Raw genomic sequence first — 18,446 nt, forward strand, 5'->3', positions numbered from 1 at the left:
CCCTTTCCGGGGGCCTAAAGAACCTGTGAACATGTGTATATTAAATGCCGGGCTGACCCCCAAAGCCATTGCGGTATGATATTAATTGCCAATCTTCATGTTTATTTGTCATGAATTTGCACATCCAGTTGTGCGAGTAATGTGATCTGGGCGTTACGCAGGTATACATGTGTTTGGTGATTTCCCCGTAGAAATGCACTGACTCCCTGATTCAATCAGTTTGAAGTTACGATACGGCGCTTGAAGCTGGGTGTCACGCAAGGGACGCGGAAGGTAAACTGACGGTAAATTAATCCGTCAACACGTAGCATTTATATATCAGCTATTGATACGGTTTACACGGCTTCACTTCGAGATATCAGCATTCAATTATATGACATGACGACCCCGACACATACTGATAATTGCACAGGTACTATTTAGTTGACACTTGCACAGGATGAGCCGAACTCGGTGAATAAATGATTCAGTTGCTAGGTCACTAATCACTTGCATATTGAGTTCTAAGTCACGCCAATATGGCCAATGGCTCGGAAGAGATCTGTGACTCGTCGCGCTCAGTTCGTTTCCCCAAAATACATTACTTATAGTTATTTTCGCTTATCTTACGCCGATTTCTACCGATATGTTACCATGGTTACGATTACGCTAACTGATCTGTAGCTCGAGGTTACGGGTGTGTAGGTACTGGAACGATCTTGAGGGCGGCAGCGCGCGGCCGGAGACTGCAGCTGGTGCTCGCGACTCGTCACCGGCAGCAACGTATGCTTTTCGACGAAGAACGATTTCGTATTTCTAAATCTAGCACTCGAATACAAGGGGTCTTTCTCATTCCGGGGTTATTAACAGAACTCGGGATCGGAGTGAACAGCCCGTGCCTTGTGGGCGCCCCGCCAGGACAGAGCGTCAATCCGGGCCCCACAACCCATCATTCACTTATCTCAGACTTATAATTCACTCCGACTATTTCAAATATTCAATCATCCCTATATCTATCGTATGCTTACACGTTAAGAATCAAATTTAATTACGACTTTCGACACTCAACCCACTTGTCTGTGTGGGACTGTTCCGACAAAATTGTCATTATTGGGGTTCGAACAGAAAACCCGTATTCGCTGCCCGGATCCCACGTGCGTGCTGTTATTTCACCAATGAATCACCATGACAACCGATGGACCAATCAACTTCTCGTATACAGCGTACTTGGAAACTTCCAATGTAACGATCCGCAAAATTAGAAGTTGTCTGTATCTTTTATTATTGTGAAACTGATTATACAAACTTGAATTAAAAGTTTTGCTAACTATGATTCTACACTATTCAATTAGTGTAAAAGTATGAAGTAAAAAAGAAAAGCGCCATGGATGCTTGGAACTATTTCGCGGTAAGCTATCGCAGTGGCGGTGAAAATCTTCACTATCTCAATGGCGGCTGTCAATGACATTTCTGGTCCGCTTCAAAGTCAGTTTTTGTAGCTTTTTCTCCGTCGTGATTCTGAAATGACGTGAAAAAGCAAAATTTATCGAGATTATGTCACATTCAGTCGTCTGAAAAGGTAAAGGTGATCGATTTCTGGCAGTAAACGTGCACTGAGTCTTAGAATTTAGGGAATTTGTACAATAATACAGCATTTGTTAGTCTGCGCGTGTCTTGCTCCCACACTTTTTTGTGGTGACACTCAACTGATTAAAAACCACCTCTCTCGATCGAAGTTAAAAAAGTTGGTTCGATTTTTACGAATTCGTAGATTTCCACTCTAGATTCGGTGAAGATTTTTCTCCCCACTCACTCCTTCTGGCTGCACTGGAAGTCACTTCTTTCTTGCCCAGATTTTTGGCTCCGCTGATGATGAATTGTTTTGATTTGGGGAAAGCAAAAAAGGCAATATTTTGCCTATAAACCATGTTTATTTTAGACACCATTTATTGCATAGTTCATTGTAATTGGTGGCTGTCTCAGTGACTGATTGTGCATCTTGATAACAGGATGACAAGAAAGCTTAGAAAAATTAGAATTGGAACCCGCAACCCTACCATCTTGTGCTAGTAGAGCAACTTTCTTTCAACCTCTAGACCATCTAATGTCTATTTCAACCTGACATGAGAGCATTCCGGGTGGCCTAGCTCGCTCATTATTGGTAGTACATAGGGCTACCTGATAAAGGTCTTAGTAGGACCAGAAAGGACTGGCAGTCAACATATATCATCATTTTTTAATCCATTTGAAACTGTATTGAAGGATATCAAAAAAGTCTTCACTGAAAGGGGTTAAATGAAGAGAAGTGACTCCATGATTTGAAAGTTTAACAATATGTTTCCATGCCTACATACCAAACTTCAGTTGGTAGGCATGGAGACATATTGTTAAACTTTCAAATCATGGAGTCTCGTTTCTCTCATGAACCCCTCTCAATGCAGATTTTTTGAATATCCTTCAATATAGTTTAAAGTGGATTAAAAAAAGATAGTTTAGTTCAGCTGCCAGTGCATTCTGTTCCTAATAAGACTTCTATCAGGTATGTATGAACAAAACTGACTGAGCTAGGCCACCAGGAATGCTCTCAAGTCAGGTTGAAATAGACATTAGCTGCCTGAATGTTCTAAGTAAAGCCCCAACATAACCCAAAAAGCTTAACCTAACCTTGGGCTTAGCCCCAGAATCTAGTCCTTAAACATAAACCTGACATAGGCCTAAACCTAACCTAAGGCCTATTGGCCTACATGGACACCACCCTCATTGTAGAACATCAATTTCTTAAATTACACGATATAGGTTAATAGCATTGCTAGAATCCAATAGATATAATAAGGCGATGTGTTATCTCAGACCTTACGTGCTCTTACAGATCATACCTAAATTTTTATTCATGCTAGATTGGTTAGTGTGGACAAATGTGTGTTGTGCAAACTCGGACTTCAATGAAACCTGCAAAACAAATTACAACATCAATAACCGCTTATGAAGCTATATTTACTAATCTTCTATTTGTTTAATACTGAAAGTGAACATCGATTGATCAACCCTTTTAACTAGCTTCCTCATGTAGTGCCGTATTTGTCAATGACTTGTGCATGTAGTAGAATGCTATGTTTATTTTGGCCATATATCCGCAACCGGCATTTCATGTCATCAATATCTTTTGTTCCATTGCGTAGATTTCGTAGTATATTATACCAGAACTTATACATTTTCATTTGGTGTATACTTGCATAGGTTTTGTAATTAATTTTTTTTTCTTAGTTTATGCCTGAAAATTGTTAGTAATCCTAGTTGAACCCTTGGATAGTTTAGCGAGTGAGTTGAAAAACTTAACACAACGAAGCTGTTTCCATGGTTCTAGATAAAAATTTGAGGTTACTGTTGAAACGTTGTGAACGACCTGATTTAAATGATTAGGAGTCAAAATAACCAGGATTTTTTAGCGTCAAACTCATGAGTTTTAATCAAGCATAAAGCCATCTGAGGAAAGAACTAGTGTTACAGGTTATTGTTGTATTAATTACAGAATTGAACAGAATGGATCGCGATAAGATATTCGGTAATGCTTTGGTCAGCGACGATGAAGATGACGACCAGTCGTCGAGCGATAGCTGTGCGTCGGATACCGAGAGCGAAGTCGAAGGTCAGGGCACGATTTCCGTCCGCGAAACGGAGACTAGCGAAAAACAGTTAACTCTTATAGACGATGACACTCCAGCTATCGTTATCTGTCCGACTGATGCGATGGTCGAGGCTGATGAAGGAGGTAGGTTTGCTCACTTGAAACATGTGTAAATTGTGAAAATAGCTAGTGTAAGGGGGCTATATCATCAAAAAGTTTTAACTTAACCTAATAATAATTCTCTAAAATTGATAATCCTTTTAAGTTTCTTTATCTTCAAGACCTGAATGTCTTAAAGTGGCATTCATAGTCGAAAATTCATGAATTTTTGGTTCACCCATAGGCCTATGGTACCCATTGCGTGTTGCTATCAGTTCATAAAAGATGAATCAAATGTTTCCGCTATTAATTCGGTAATTTCTTATAAACTGAGGGCTATTTATCAAAGGTGGTGGTACTTGATTTCCTGAAAATGTCCTTAACTCATTAAGTTTCCGATTGTGTCCTATATCATTAAGTTTCTAGAATTTGTTCAGTTCAAATTTTGAAGCCTAACTATATTGATTACGTTTGGATCGTGTTTGTAGATATTGGAGAGGATGACGAAGAAGTCGTTTACAGCGACAAAGAAGAACCTCGTGGTGTCACTATTCAGCTTCAACCGCTGCAAGAAGAAGTCAAACCGATCGTAACGAAGGAGGAAGAAAAACCAAAAAAGAAAAAGAAGAAAAGGAAAAAGTAAGTGCCATCAGCTCATCATGCGAACGTGGCCATTATTGTAGAAATATCGTATTTTAAATCCCTTTCTGATGAGAGCGTGTATTTCATTATAATGTCTCCGAGTCTACTTTAAACTTGAAAACGAAGACAAAATATTTTTTGAATTTCAACTTTCGTGTCAACTAAACTAACAACGAACAGTTGCTCAACTCTTTTGTCTGGTATTTAGATAGATTAAAGCCTTTCAGTGTTAGCTCCAGGCAATGATGACGTATATTTGAATTCGTGTGATTTAAAGTCACGGAGCTGCTTTTGTCTGAATGTGAAATCTTGCTTCAATCCATTAGAGGAATTATTACATAGTTTTGTTATAGTATTGTGCGTTATATCACTGACAATTTCGGCCTGAATTTACCATAGCAGTTCCGTGACTAGACATAATTCGTGTTTGTCAACTTAGTTTCATTATGACAACTACTTACGCGGGGCTCTATTTCGGAATATCTTTTGTAACCGTTCAGTATATAAATTATACTGTTATGAACCTCTGACCTTAAGTTTTATGGTTGCATGTATATTACACCCGGGTTTGTAATGAGCATGATTTTATAGCGTTTTTCTGTAATTCGTTCCCAGGTTTTATAACGAAATATGTTAAGCGAAGCTCGAACGCAAGAATTGTTATTTATGATTTCGATAATACTGAACAACTACTTGAGTTAACTAGTGCGTGCGTTGTGTTTTTAATTCAGAAGGGATCGTGGGCCGGTGATCAATTTCCAAGTTGAAATCATGCCTCGTGTTAGGCAGTTTTTTTCTATGCATAAAAATTCCCGCCAAAATCCCTCTGTTGTCTTCTTAGGCTTTTAACGAATTCAGCATGCTCGTTAACCAGCACTTTGTGTTCGGTAACAAAATCTAGAATAGAAGATGAAATAGCCATAAATAGCTTTTAGCAGTACAGCCCATTCTTTTCATCCGGAATTGTTTAGTCGAGTGGAGACAATATCACCTCGGGGAGCAGCGCTGCATCTGTAGTTTTTTTGTTGTTGTACATTTAAAGTTGGTCGTGTGTGTATATGACCTCTAGTCGTGTCCATGATCAAATAGAATTCCAAACAAGCCTTATACGACATGAATATTGACATTTTTTCGCGGTCTTATTTATGCGAAATTTTTACAAATAGAATTTCTCAGCGATTAAGCTCAAATTCATGTTTTTTTGTTTAAATTCATGCTGATGATTCAATCTTTTGTAAACTGTTTGCATAAATTTCGTATTGGCACTGTATGATGACACGCGAATTATTTGTAGATAGCCTATATAGGCCTGTCTGTTTTTGTTATCGGTTCAATTCTGTCGACGACATCATGGCCCGGGTCTCTACGAAAAGAATATTAATTCATGTAACTTTTCTCACGATATTCATCGAAATTGAGGTCATTAGCGAAACCGTTTCCCTAATGAATAAGCCCGCGTCTATTCATGCTGTATTCAAAGAATTAAAAAGTCTCTGATTATGGAACTGGCAATAGAATGATCGATTATTCGTTATCGCCAGATTTCATTAACTTCAGAAATGAGATTTATTATTTCTTACTCTTTTTCAGGTTATTTACGATTTGCACGACCAATTGTAAATATGAATCAGGTAGGTGGATACCATGTGGGTGGGGTAGGATGGGGCGGGTGTTCAATTAACACTCACAGTAGGGTGACTGGCTGCAAACGTCATTTATCTTTAGGTAACCCATCCCATCATTAACAGCTATGATTGCACAGTGATTTATACTTATTTGATTTCGTAAGCCTGTATAATTTCAAACTTCAGATAGTTATAGATTTGGGATGGAATCGGATATAGAAGACTTAAATTCATAGTTATAGCCCATATCCATTGAGATTAGAGGAAGTCTTATGCATATGCCACTCAGTAAGAACCAATTTATAGGTCTCAACCTCAGATTATGTCATATTACCCTCAAATTTCAATATTTGCCTTTTTTAGTTTGTTTGAATATGTTTTTACTTGCCTCGAAATAGGTAAAGTAAGTTGAAACATGACATACACAGCCACCAAGTTTTATTTTCATACACCAATCATTGGCATTAGAATCAGGTTTCACAAAATGAAAAAAATGAGGAATTTTCAAATGTCCAGAATAACACACGCATTCAGTGGCTATCAATACAAAAACATATGAACAAAGGTCCAAAATTCCGTGAAAGTAAGTTTTGAAGAGATGAAAAGATTTTGTGGAAGGTAAGACGAGTATATTGAAACTTGTTGTAATTAGAGGAGACCTTAAATTACTGTTGATACTGAGGGGTATGGGATAAGACCCCTAATATCACATCATGGATATAGGCTTATACTATGTATTCAAAGTCTTCCGTATTGTTTCCATCCCAAAGTTATAGCTCTGTACTCTTACACAGCAGACTAATGAGGTGACAAATTGCAGGTTGAAAATATCTTCTTTAATTAAAGATAAATTATATTTGACGTCTTTTCACATGTGCGTCATTGAATTTTAGATATTTACGCGCCGCTAATTGGAAGTTGTAGTAGATTTGTTTTGGTTTTGTTTATTTTAGTCCGGCGAGTCGCTAAGCGTTTTGGATTTAAGGAAGTGTCAGAGGATGATGATTGGAACTTGTACTGGACCGACTACTCAGTTGCTCTCGAGCGAGTGATGGATATGAAGAAATATCAGGTAAGTCGCATAATTTTGATTACAATATTTCAAAGATGTAATTCAAAGTTAGAGTTAGTATTAGGCTAACAGTGCATTATAGGTTAATGGTTCATATATTAATTGATTCAAATTTTTAGGTTTATTACCTTTGGTAAAATAAGATTTTATAATTCATACTCTGATTTTGAGAATAGATGATAAGTTTAAAATCCATTATATAAAAAGTCGTAAAGGTTAAAAGCGAAATTTATTCTACAAGAATTGAAAATCTGAGACACAACATTTCGGACTCTTTAGAGACCATTGTCATGAATAATATAATGTCATGAGGGGAGTTAAAACATTGAAAATGAACTGATTTTAACTCAAGAGTTAACTCTAACTAATAACTGTGGAACTGGATCCTGGTGTGCTTGTTATTGGTTGGATCCTTTAGATCAGAATATTCTGAAGTTTTCGTCATTTCTATTTAGAAAATCAACCACTTCCCGGGAATGAGTGAAATTTGTCGTAAAGATCTATTGGCTCGTAATATGAACAGAATGCATAAACTTTTCCCAAAGGAATACAATGTGTTCCCTAAATCCTGGTGTCTCCCTGCTGAGTAAGTACTTTCAACGATTTAGAAGATTTTCTCATTGATTTCTCAGATTTCGAGTTTGGGAATAATCTTTTCTTTTTGTTCCCCAGTTATGGCGATTTGCAAGCATATGCCCGGTCTAAGAAACACAAAACTTATATACTCAAACCTGAAAGCGGCTGCCAAGGCAAGGGAATTTGGGTTACGAAAAATGTAAAGGACATTAAACCTCATGAGCATATGGTCTGCCAACAATATGTATCCAAAGTAAGTTTACACAATGTACTCGAAATTTGAACTATTCTATTAGGTTCTCGGGCTTCCGTGAGATAGTCTGAGCCTGTGGGTCTGTCGTTCAGCTACTTAGCTTCGTTAATAGTGGGTCAATCTTGATGAAACTTGGGTACAATGTTAGTATAAGTAGTTGTGCAGCACAAAGAATGGATCCAGTACAGATGTAACCTTGAAGATGACCTCATAACTGAGGAATGGTTTCGAAATTCTAAAAGTTGTCTTGAAAAAATGTAGCTATTGGCCCTAGATACTAACTACATATCCTAAATGCAATGGGAACTGATGCGTAGTTATTTTGGAGTTTGAGCCTGAGCAGAGCCTGAGCCCGAGGACCGTAGTCTCCTGTGTCTTGTTCTCATTTCACGCGCGCGGCTTGAAATGATGTTGAATTAAATATATTTGCAGCCATTTCTGATCGACGGATTCAAGTTCGATTTACGCGTCTACACGTTGGTTACGTCTTGCGATCCTCTACGCGTGTTCCGGTTCGTCGACGGTCTCGCGCGATTCGCCACCTGTAAATACTCAGAACCGAGCAATCACAATACGGTAAGCCACCGGTGGCGTCATACTAGTAGTATATCCCTGGCTTTACGGTGGAAGAAATGTGGCGGCTTTCGTCGCACAACTTTTTTCACTGAAGTTAAAAGATAATGTCGTTATATTCACGCTATCAAACAGAATGCAGAATATTTTCAGGTTGGTAAATATTCTATACGCCTTATTTCGTCGCTGCTTCGTCGTTCAAAGTTTTCTCAATATACAGTGCAGCAAAATCTTCTTCATGAATATGTGACAAAAAAAGCAAAACGTTTTAATTGAGTTTCATCAAAAGATGTTATTTCTATCACAGGGTGGCCAGTGACCTGAAAAACCTATCTTACTATTGAATTTAAGTGTTTCTTTATAATGAGCAATTAATGACTTGTAACATTCTTATGAGCAATTAATGACATCCTAAACCTAGAAATTTCTTTGATCTACTCGGGGAATTTTTTGTAAACGCATGGAAAAATCAGGGAAAACTCGGGGGATTTGTAAATGGGCTGAAAGTGGCCACTCTGTATCAGTCTTATCTTACTCGCTTGGTTTTGAAATTGCTTAGAGTCTGCATGCATGTTGTTTGGTGCATTGCTCCATGTTTTGAAATATGAGATGTTTGTGTGTATAGCGTGTTGGTGAACAGTGCACTGATTGCTAATTACTTATTATGCATTCCAGGAAAATGTCTATATGCATTTAACGAACTACGCTATCAATAAACACAGTGACGATTTCGTCAGGGATGATGAAGCTGGCAGCAAAAGGTGTGTAAGCAAGCAAACAATAGCTAACATCAAGTTGGAGAGTTCCCAGAAAAAATGGGGCTAGTCGCTCAAAAGTTGGTTAAAAATAACTGGCGGATAAATACATTGGTAAAATCAACTTTTAATCGTCATCCGCAGGTTAAATAATTCTAACTACCGGTAACTTTTGAGCTACTGGCTCCTGATATAGGGTCTAGTTAATGCTATCAGAGATCTCAGCGAAAGGCAAAACTTTCAAAAGAATGATAAAACTGATTGTCGGGGACAGTACCTGATAAGGCCTCACTGGCTCTGATGGGGTTTTTGGTGCTATAGAAAATCTATTGCTGTCCCTGAAACAATTTATGCTGTCCCTCAAAAAATTGTTCTAATTCTTCATTTTTGCTGATTATGTCCCAGAAAAATTGTCTTTTTTGTGTCTTTGATGTAGTTATAGATGAATTGACACGTCTGCTATATATATATTGTTAAGATAATGTAATCATTTTCAGACGAATTACAACAATAAATAAATGGTGGAAAGAGAAAGGTTACGACGTGGATAAAATCTGGAACGACGTCGATGATGTCATCACTAAAACGCTTATATCCGCTCACCCAATACTGAAACATAATTACAGAACGTGCTTCCCGAATCATGTGAAGGGTAGCGGATGTTTCGAGATCCTCGGATTTGATATCATGTTCGATCGACGACTGAAGCCTACGGTGCTAGAGGTAATAATTCTACGAAGTTTAATCGTTCTTTGGTGATCGAGACGCTGCCATAGTTTGAGTTTGTGAGAGTTCATTCCGAAGAAATTGCTTATCGTCACAGGTAATAAGCATAGTAACAATATCAATCTCTCTTTAAGGTCAATCATTCGCCGAGTTTTCACACCGATGCTAAACTAGACAAAGAGATTAAAGAAGCACTGCTCTGGGATACGGTAAACCTCGTTAACTTCGGAGCGGTCGACAAGAGAAAATGTATCGAGGAAGAACGCCGACGAATTAAAGATCGTCTGTTTCAACGTCAAAATCGAAAAGAAACAAAGTACGTATGTCTTTCAACTCTATTACTGCTCAGGTGAACTTGGTTTATCGTAGTTGGTCGACTATTAGCGAACTAAGTGAAACCGAACTAAGTGAAACCGAACTAAGTGAAACTGAATGTTAATCAGAACAATAGTCGGAAAAAGTCAACCACAGAACTGAGCACAGTTTGTAGTTCAGACATATTTCTAAGATGGTCGACACTGAAATGTGTAAGACCGAACTATAGTGCGAATTGGATTCCAAACTTGTGCAAACATTTACCTCTTCATTACCATCTAGTAAATGAGCTAGTAACATTTAACATTTTTGAAACTTGTGCATGTATTCCACCTATACTGGGCTTGTAGTTCAATAATTATGGTACCATTTTCATGGTTCAGGGATTTTAAAATGGTCATTTACATTTGTAGGGAAGAGATGGATCGCGAAGCTGCTAAATTCATGGAATATCAGATCAAATACGAAATGGAACATATGGGTAATTTCGTGCGCGTTTATCCGAAAGACGACTACGAGAAATACGATAAATTCTTCCAGCACAGCGGTTCGTTGTTCCAAGAGACCGCGGCGTTTAAAGCTCGTTCCGAGTGCGCGCGACAACAACGCGAGGAAATATTGCGCAAGAAAGAGAAACTCGAATCGATGTTGAAGGGCAAAAAACGCGACAGTTTACGCCCGGAAAGTCCCGGCGGAAATCGCAAGCGTCGACCGCGAAAAGCTAGCGTTCCGTTACGGAAATACAACACATCTCGTGCTGAGGTAGATTTTCGTCTCTTTTATTCCTAATTTAGGCCTCCGCTATACATCGATTGCATATTATTTTGGAAGTATTTCATTCAAATATTATGACTTGAACATTTGCGTTTGCGACTATATTTTGAATAGAATCAACTTCTAGAAAGGCCCACTTCATTCCTGAATTACTTTGTGAGTAATCGTGATAAAATTGACTGTTCTGCTTGATGTGGTCGGCTAAGGTTACTTTAGGTGTCGGGTTTTTCAGTTTTCGGTCCGAACTAGATTTGCCGTTATTGATTTTCTATAGATATATTATTGTATCTCCTTCCCTGATAAAGGTGTGCTGGTATTATTTTCATTTTATGCGCATGATATGTATGATAATTATACAATATATATATATATATATATACATTAATGCTTTTCTGCTTGAATTTGATTTATGTCGATTGATAGCGATATCATCGTCATTTAGATACAAATTATCAAAGCAGCAAATTATTTGCTTTATTTAGATGTCGCTTAGTCGTATTTGTTTAAGGGGTTGGTTTTCCGTGTACATCATTTAATCGCGTAAAAACCTACGTGTGTTGACTGAAGCAATTATTCGTCTAGATCGAAATCGTTTCATGTTTATTCTGCGTTGTCTCTCATTAGTTCCCATTTTATTGAATTCAGTTAATGGTGATCGAATTAATTCGGTCCCAGGGGTCGATCCAGGGGTTTGTTTACCGTCTTATAAAAAAAAGTTTTAATTACGTCGTGCGGTACTACTTTTTAATAGTTAATAATAAAGGTAATTACAGGATTTTTCATGTCCAATTATTAGGACAGGTCACCCAGACCTGGCATAGATATAGATTAGATGATATAACCGAAATAAATCCTGTTCTGTTCAGGCTAAACTTTGTGATCTGAAACATAGATTAAACTTCAAATTAAAACCCTTCCAGTGCAGTGTAAAATCGGTGATGGACTTTGCTAGTTTACTGCATTGCCGTTTATTGATATAGTTAGTAATTAGTTATGATCTCAAAGGCAGAATCTGTCAAACATTGTGAAATATTACTAACTCATGATACATCGCACTGTGGTATATACTAGAGCGCTATAACGCCCTGGTGTGGAATTTTTCAAAATTTTCAAGTATCTCCAGCACTTTAGGGTAAGAATAAGTCAGTGCTGAAAGGGTTAATATCTGTTTCAAAAACAACGCACTGGGGTTGAATTTTTCAAAATTTTCAAATTATCTCCAGCACTTTAGGGTAAGAATTAATTGTTAGGAAAGGGTTATAATATCTGTTTCGAAATTATTTGCAGACATTGAGCGGGCACAGCAGTCGAATGGATCAACCTATAAACACGTGTAAACCAATGGACATCGTGGAAGAAGAGGAATTAGAACGAATCAGTTCATTGTTACAGCGAGATAATCTCGTGCGAGGCCTCGGAATCGTAGAACACGTTTATCGCCTGTTACACTGTACGCCTGGAACGATGGGTTACATAAAACCATCTGAATCTCACTCTCAGAGGGCTTATAACGTAAGTATAACGAATCCGCCTCACCGATCTAATCAGCTGAGTGGTCATTATCACTTTTATGCCGATGAAATTGCGTAGCTGTTGTGATTATGTTTGCGGTTATCGTTTGGCAATATTTTCTCTACAGTCGGTACAATAAAAGAATTTCATTTCGTATATTCATTCTCGATATTCGAACTAACTACCCGATAATAGAAATAATGAAGAAATGTAACTTTGTCTACGCGTACTGGGGTTTGTTATGTGTTTTGTTTGAAAATAACTGTTTTGTTTTTTGTCCGTATTGATTTGTTAATCTAAGCAGAAACAACCGGATAGAAATTTTTGATGAATTTTCTAACTTTATACTTCTTCACTTATCGGGGTACAGTAGAACTTGCTTGATTAAGATTTTTACAATGCGGATTTTCACTTAATTTCGGATGAAATATTTGGTCCATTTAACCTGGAACCATGTAAACTATTATTCATAATTTCGGATTTTATTTAATTTGAAAATAGGCCTATATGGGCAGCCCCTTATGATCCGAATTAAGTGAGTTCTACTGTATTTCATTATAAGATTCGGTAAGTGTTTAGATTCATTTGAAAATTCAAGAATCTCCATGATTCGAGTATCAGTTGTTTCCGTTTACTATAAGTGATTTGGTGTGTTTTTTCCTAAAATTTTAATTTGTCAATAGTTGGTGGCACTTAGTGACGTTTTAACCGAGCTCACAGAATTCAGATATCATTACCGGTATCATAATCTCTCACATTTCCAGCAAAGACCCGCACAAGTAGCACCACCAGCACCTTGGACGCAACAATCGCACGGTCCCGGGCCTTCGCCTGCTCGCAAAGCGGAAAAACAAAGCGTGTTGTATCGTAAGAAAGGCTCGGATAACAAATATTACATATTCCACGAGATAGGAGTTCGCCACGAGCGCATTAACTCTCAACAACAATTCTACCATCGGTTACCGTGTTCATTTTCCAACTCGAAGGGCCCGGTGAGGTTAAAAATGCATCTCTCATCAAAAATTACGCCCAAAGCTTTGCCCTCAGAACCTGAAGATGTATCTAATCAATGCGTAGAGGTCAGTTTGTCCTTCCGATCAGTGCCGAATATCCGTGGACACCTGCATGCAAAAATTTGGAATTTAACTTCGTATATGTATTATCAATTGTGTCCATGGAAAGAGAATCGCGCCCTTATCTTCTTAACCCTCGTAACCGTGTGAATGTAATCATTTTAAGTACACCTGTATATGCCTAATACCCTCAAATATATCTAATCCCTATAGTATGAATACATGATAACAAACAACACTTATATAACACAGTTTACATAACAAATGGTATATTGAGCTCTTACTGAGTAAATTAAAACTAAGCTCTATATATCAGATACAAGCAGTACCTGTAACACCATACCTGATAATGATTATCTTTAAGTAATCATAACTCTTAACATATCTAATCAGCTCTGTTTGAGAATTGATACAGTAGATATTCAACTCGATACATTTAAGCATTTAACACTAGTAGCAAACACAATTTTCTTGTTTACCATTGTATTTTTCTCCGTTTTACTTAAGAATTTTGGAAAGAAAACCTGATTAGATTGTGACAGATCTTTTTGTATGTGGTGATCCACAGTATGCTGAACGATTAACTGCTTTCTTCATAATCCATAACATATGTATTTGTTTTCAAAATTCGAATTATCTTGATTTCAATTTCATCGTGTTTTGATTTGTTTCCCGTCCTCGTGCAGCAGAAATGAAATTCTTCTATTCTATACTGTAATTTGCTTACTCGTAATTCACTGTTATTTATAATAAGATACCTGCCAAGATAAGATATGTCGAAATTGAGCACTGTTGATGTAAAAACGAAGACATTTTCGTTTTAAAATGTCCAGCGATCGAATAATTTACGCTGCTTTTGAAAATACAGGTTGATGATTTGATCAGTCGGGCCAATCATCTGACGATCAACGATCACAGCAGTATGATATCGTCGACGTTCAATCCATACACGAATTACGGACGTATCACCGGTGGTAACCAGCAGACGTCAAACACGTACACGAGCTGGCAGACGCAACAACGAGCGAACCAGCAACGAGGCCTCATGGCTCAGTACGGACAATACCCCGGTTATGATCCGCGACCGATGCCCGCATCGTTGCAGGTATGTTTAATCTAAGAAATGGTAGAATTCTATAGCAAAAGACAATAATTGAAGTAACATTCAAACTTACAGTTAGCCAGACTTTTATCACGTTCCTGCTCCTGCACAGGATCCTTACGGCTCCTTGATACGTTAAAAACTCCTCCAAAACAGAAAATCCTTGAAGGTGCTTGAAACTACTTTCACTTGAAAAAAGTTCCAAAACTCTTTCAATTAGAATTTTTTGTTTAGCTAGTGGATGAACAGTAGACTACCCCTATATTGATATAGTTGGGACCTGGATTTTTTTTACCCCATCTGGTGGTTTGAATAGTTTAGGTAGTGTAAAGGATAAAAATTTGCTTACAAAACCACCAAATTAATGGGTTACCGAGATAAGCAGTTCCGATTTAGGAGGATTCTTCAGTAATTGGGATATGAGAGTGATGCAGACGCTTCCTCGAAATTTGAATTTTTTTTCCTTCAAAACTTATATCCAGGAATGACTGATGTATAGTTTCCCCGCTATATCATTATCTATCAAAGTTTTATGTAAGTGCCTGAGAGCAGTTTTTTATGGAATAAGGTGAAAATGATGATAACAATTATGATAATAAATAATACATTCCAACGGAAATACTTGGTTTTTGTAGAGAAATCGTTATTCGAATACGCGAAGGCAAGGATTTGTCGGCGGAACTATGCGAGGACAAGGGGTCCCTTCAAATGGTGCTTTGTTAGAAACGGAATCGGACCCCGCTATTCGTTACGGCCACAATAATAACAATTCGCGTATCTCCGATCCAATGAACGGCGTCCAGGGACAGCGAAGAACTCTCAGCGCCAATTCTCGACAAGATACAAGTAAGTTTTCGTTCATGTTGGAGTCGGAACGCCTTTTATTCATTCCGACAACTCGAAAATATTTCGCGGACTGTAATGACGACGAAACTCAACAAACGAAGCAGAAATATTCCGACAGCCTTTTAGACTTATCGGATAAGTATTCGCGAAGCGCGAGTAACTTATCGCAGTCGACGAAAAAATGCTCAGCTCAATCGGCCGAAGATGGTAAACCAGACGCCGACGATACGATTCTGCCGAAGGTTCGTGAACAGAAAATTCGAGCGTTACGGAAGAAATCGTCGTTGTCGAAGAAACCGAAAACTCGATACATTCATCGGGAATCGTTGACTAATTATTGGGAATATTCGTTGAATTTCTCGGTGGTCGGCAGCAATTTCGATTCTCTGAATTCGAACGCGATTGATTTGAACAACCGCGATGACGAGTTGCCTCCAAAAAGACACTCGTATCCGAGTAGAGCTCAACAAAAACTGAGTACGTTACTCAAATAGCAGGACGAGGGAGAACTTGATCGCAATGAGTGGGAAATGAAGAGTTGATAGATTAGAGTTAAAAGTCCCACAATCAAGAAGCTGCAGAAATATCAAAAAATTATCTTTCCTTTATAATGAATTCGGATTTTAAAATGAATTTCAACTTTTTGGCTTCTTGATTTGTGTGACAGATCTTATGTGATCTGAGTGTACTGACGACTGATTGTAAGCCTTAGCCAATGAACGGTGATGTACAAATCACATGACTTAAGTGTTCAGTTCAAAATATTCGTGGATCTTAGGTGTCCTGGGTGTAGCTAAGATCCGACAAACGAGTCTTGGCCGAAGCGGCGACTAGACCTCGCGATCTTAGACCGAATCACAGACAATTGGATTGAATCTTAAGATTGGACCTGAGCTTGACTGAAGAATCTAATAGAGGCTATAAGATCACCTTCCTGTATAAGTGTACACACTAGTTAGCACATACACAATGCATGCATTTCACTCACACAAGTGCAATGAATTCTATATCCGTTCACTTTTTGTTTTTCAGCTTATAAAACGAAGACCAGTGCACTCGCTATATCAAACACTCCTCCCGCACAGAGCAACAACAACAACAACATCAACCCTGTACCTCTGTATCCCTCCATTCATACCGTACAGACGAATAGTAGTAAATATCATAGTTCACACGCTTATAATCAACAGCATAATCTATCGGTCGTGTCGGCTCCGGCGCCGGTCGTTCAACGGCCCGAACTCGGATCGGCGAATTTACTCGGTAGGGGCGGAGCGCCGCTGTTGGAAGTGGCTCCGATGGAAATTCGATCGACGAAGTCTCAACGGATTCGCGGCGCTTCGAATACCGTGCGATTAAAACAACTGGAACTTCGTGAAAATCACGCGGCGGTGTTGAGCTGAAAACGTGTGTGAAGAGAGAAGTATGATCTATATCTCTTGACAATCTGAAATATGAAAAACATTCCGGGCCACGGCTGCAGACAGTCAAATTGGAACATTGAACTATGAACGAGTGGGAATGCCGACAAAACATTAGCCTTTGCGATCTTTGAAATTTCTCGGCGCCTTCGCAGTTATTGAAAGACAATTACATTCTCAATTTTCAACACTTTTCACTGCGAGCATCAAGGATAGCCTTTCGATCATTTGGTCAAGTTGTGAAACTTTACCGAATAATGAAAAATGCTTATTTAAAAGAGGTGGGACCTGCAACCAGGCTAGAAAATCTATTGTTAATTAATGAATAAAAACGGTTTATTGCTAACGGTGACACAAACAGGCATTTCCATAGTTGAGACTGAAGTCCAAAAGTGGTCTTGAATCTTAAGATTTAGTCTGTTATATTGGCTATAGAACTAAGTTGATCTTACACTTGTTTTAAGTCTAAGCCATGACTATGGAACCAGTCCAAGATTACTAGCGTGGAGTTGGCATTCCTATTTGCTTTTAGATCTATGAATTGAGAGTAGTTAGTAGTAATATGAAGGTGCTGCCATCTTGTGTACGTAGATTCAAACATGTGAAATATGCTAAAAACATTTTCAATCTCTCACTCGTGATTAGCGTGCGTTGTACTGAGTTGAACGGGTAAAGAGTTGTGGCTTTTAGATACCTAAACGTTTGTACGTGCATGAAGTGGTTCATAAATGAGTCGTTCGTGGTTCATTGAAAACGTTTTCCAACTTCCTCGTGTGCACCTAGTACAAATATTCGAAGCATTGAATGATCAACGCTGTTGTAGAAATACAGCACTTTTTGAGATAAGCGATTATACGCATTTGAAGTGGTTAAGATATAATTTAGCTCAACCGGATGTATGCTGTCATGTGCAAGGTTAAACAAGGAACTACGTATACTGATAAATGTTCTATGTGCTTGAATCACCGTCCTGTAGTTTTTGGTGCATTGAATGGATGACCAGAATTTGTTGTCGTTAAGAGTAAAAAAAAAGCATTAATGCCAAATTTATCTTTTTAATAAATGAATACTCCGTCCTTTGTAGAAGAAGTCATTTGTTTTTCCGTCCTTTGTTGGGAATGTAAGTTTATATCCAGCAGTTGCATGAGATTTTACTAAGGATCTCTCTTTTGTAGAGCCATATCGAAGAACTGTTAAAGTTGTAAAATATTTTTTCGTAAAAATAGATTAATCAAATGAATAGAAGTTGTTATGTTTTTATCGAGCTATTATACAGTGTTATATGTAATGTAAAAATAAATACCTGTGATATTTGTTGTGAATTATTTTCTGAATATGGTATATTACGTGATATATCTATATTTGTTAACTTACGAGTTCAAATAAATGAATGATTTATTTAACAGTATTTGTTGCCGTAAATATTTGCGTTATGGAATGCATAGGTAGAGGACGATTCACACAGTGAACTGAGGTGA

At 38.0% G+C, this 18,446-nt stretch overlaps 1 protein-coding gene across 2 annotated transcripts; it reads left to right on the top strand.

Annotated features, from left to right (window-relative positions):
- The first annotated feature begins 1,438 nt into the window (after positions 1 to 1,438).
- On the top strand, positions 1,439 to 18,339 carry LOC141905976 (tubulin polyglutamylase ttll6-like). 2 transcript variants are annotated; one of them, XM_074795108.1, is made up of 18 exons: positions 1,439 to 1,558; positions 3,509 to 3,748; positions 4,192 to 4,342; positions 5,936 to 5,976; positions 6,924 to 7,042; positions 7,498 to 7,628; positions 7,715 to 7,871; positions 8,304 to 8,447; positions 9,120 to 9,205; positions 9,697 to 9,922; positions 10,060 to 10,241; positions 10,654 to 11,002; positions 11,129 to 11,170; positions 12,302 to 12,526; positions 13,291 to 13,518; positions 14,468 to 14,704; positions 15,337 to 15,547; positions 16,580 to 18,339. In XM_074795108.1, exons 2-18 carry the CDS (start codon positions 3,520 to 3,522, stop codon positions 16,948 to 16,950), a joined length of 3,129 nt encoding a protein of 1,042 aa, XP_074651209.1. In that variant the 5' UTR covers positions 1,439 to 1,558; positions 3,509 to 3,519; the 3' UTR covers positions 16,951 to 18,339. The 2 variants fall into 2 exon arrangements, with proteins under 2 accessions (XP_074651209.1, XP_074651211.1); XM_074795110.1 differs by lacking the exon at positions 11,129 to 11,170.
- Positions 18,340 to 18,446: the final 107 nt, after the last annotated feature.

This window comes from Tubulanus polymorphus, chromosome 5, assembly GCF_964204645.1.
Source record: "Tubulanus polymorphus chromosome 5, tnTubPoly1.2, whole genome shotgun sequence".
NCBI lineage: Eukaryota > Metazoa > Nemertea > Palaeonemertea > Tubulaniformes > Tubulanidae > Tubulanus > Tubulanus polymorphus.

What these genes read in the sequence shown, in the direction of transcription:
- LOC141905976 (XM_074795108.1), top strand. Translation starts at nt 3,520, where the DNA reads ATGGATCGCGATAAGATATTCGGTAATGCTTTGGTCAGCGACGATGAA. An exon ending in AAAAAGAAGAAAAGGAAAAA is followed by an intron (nt 4,343 to 5,935) that starts GTAAGTGCCATC and finishes ACTCTTTTTCAG; the next exon opens with GTTATTTACGATTTGCACGA. An exon ending in TCCTGGTGTCTCCCTGCTGA is followed by an intron (nt 7,629 to 7,714) that starts GTAAGTACTTTC and finishes TTTGTTCCCCAG; the next exon opens with TTATGGCGATTTGCAAGCAT.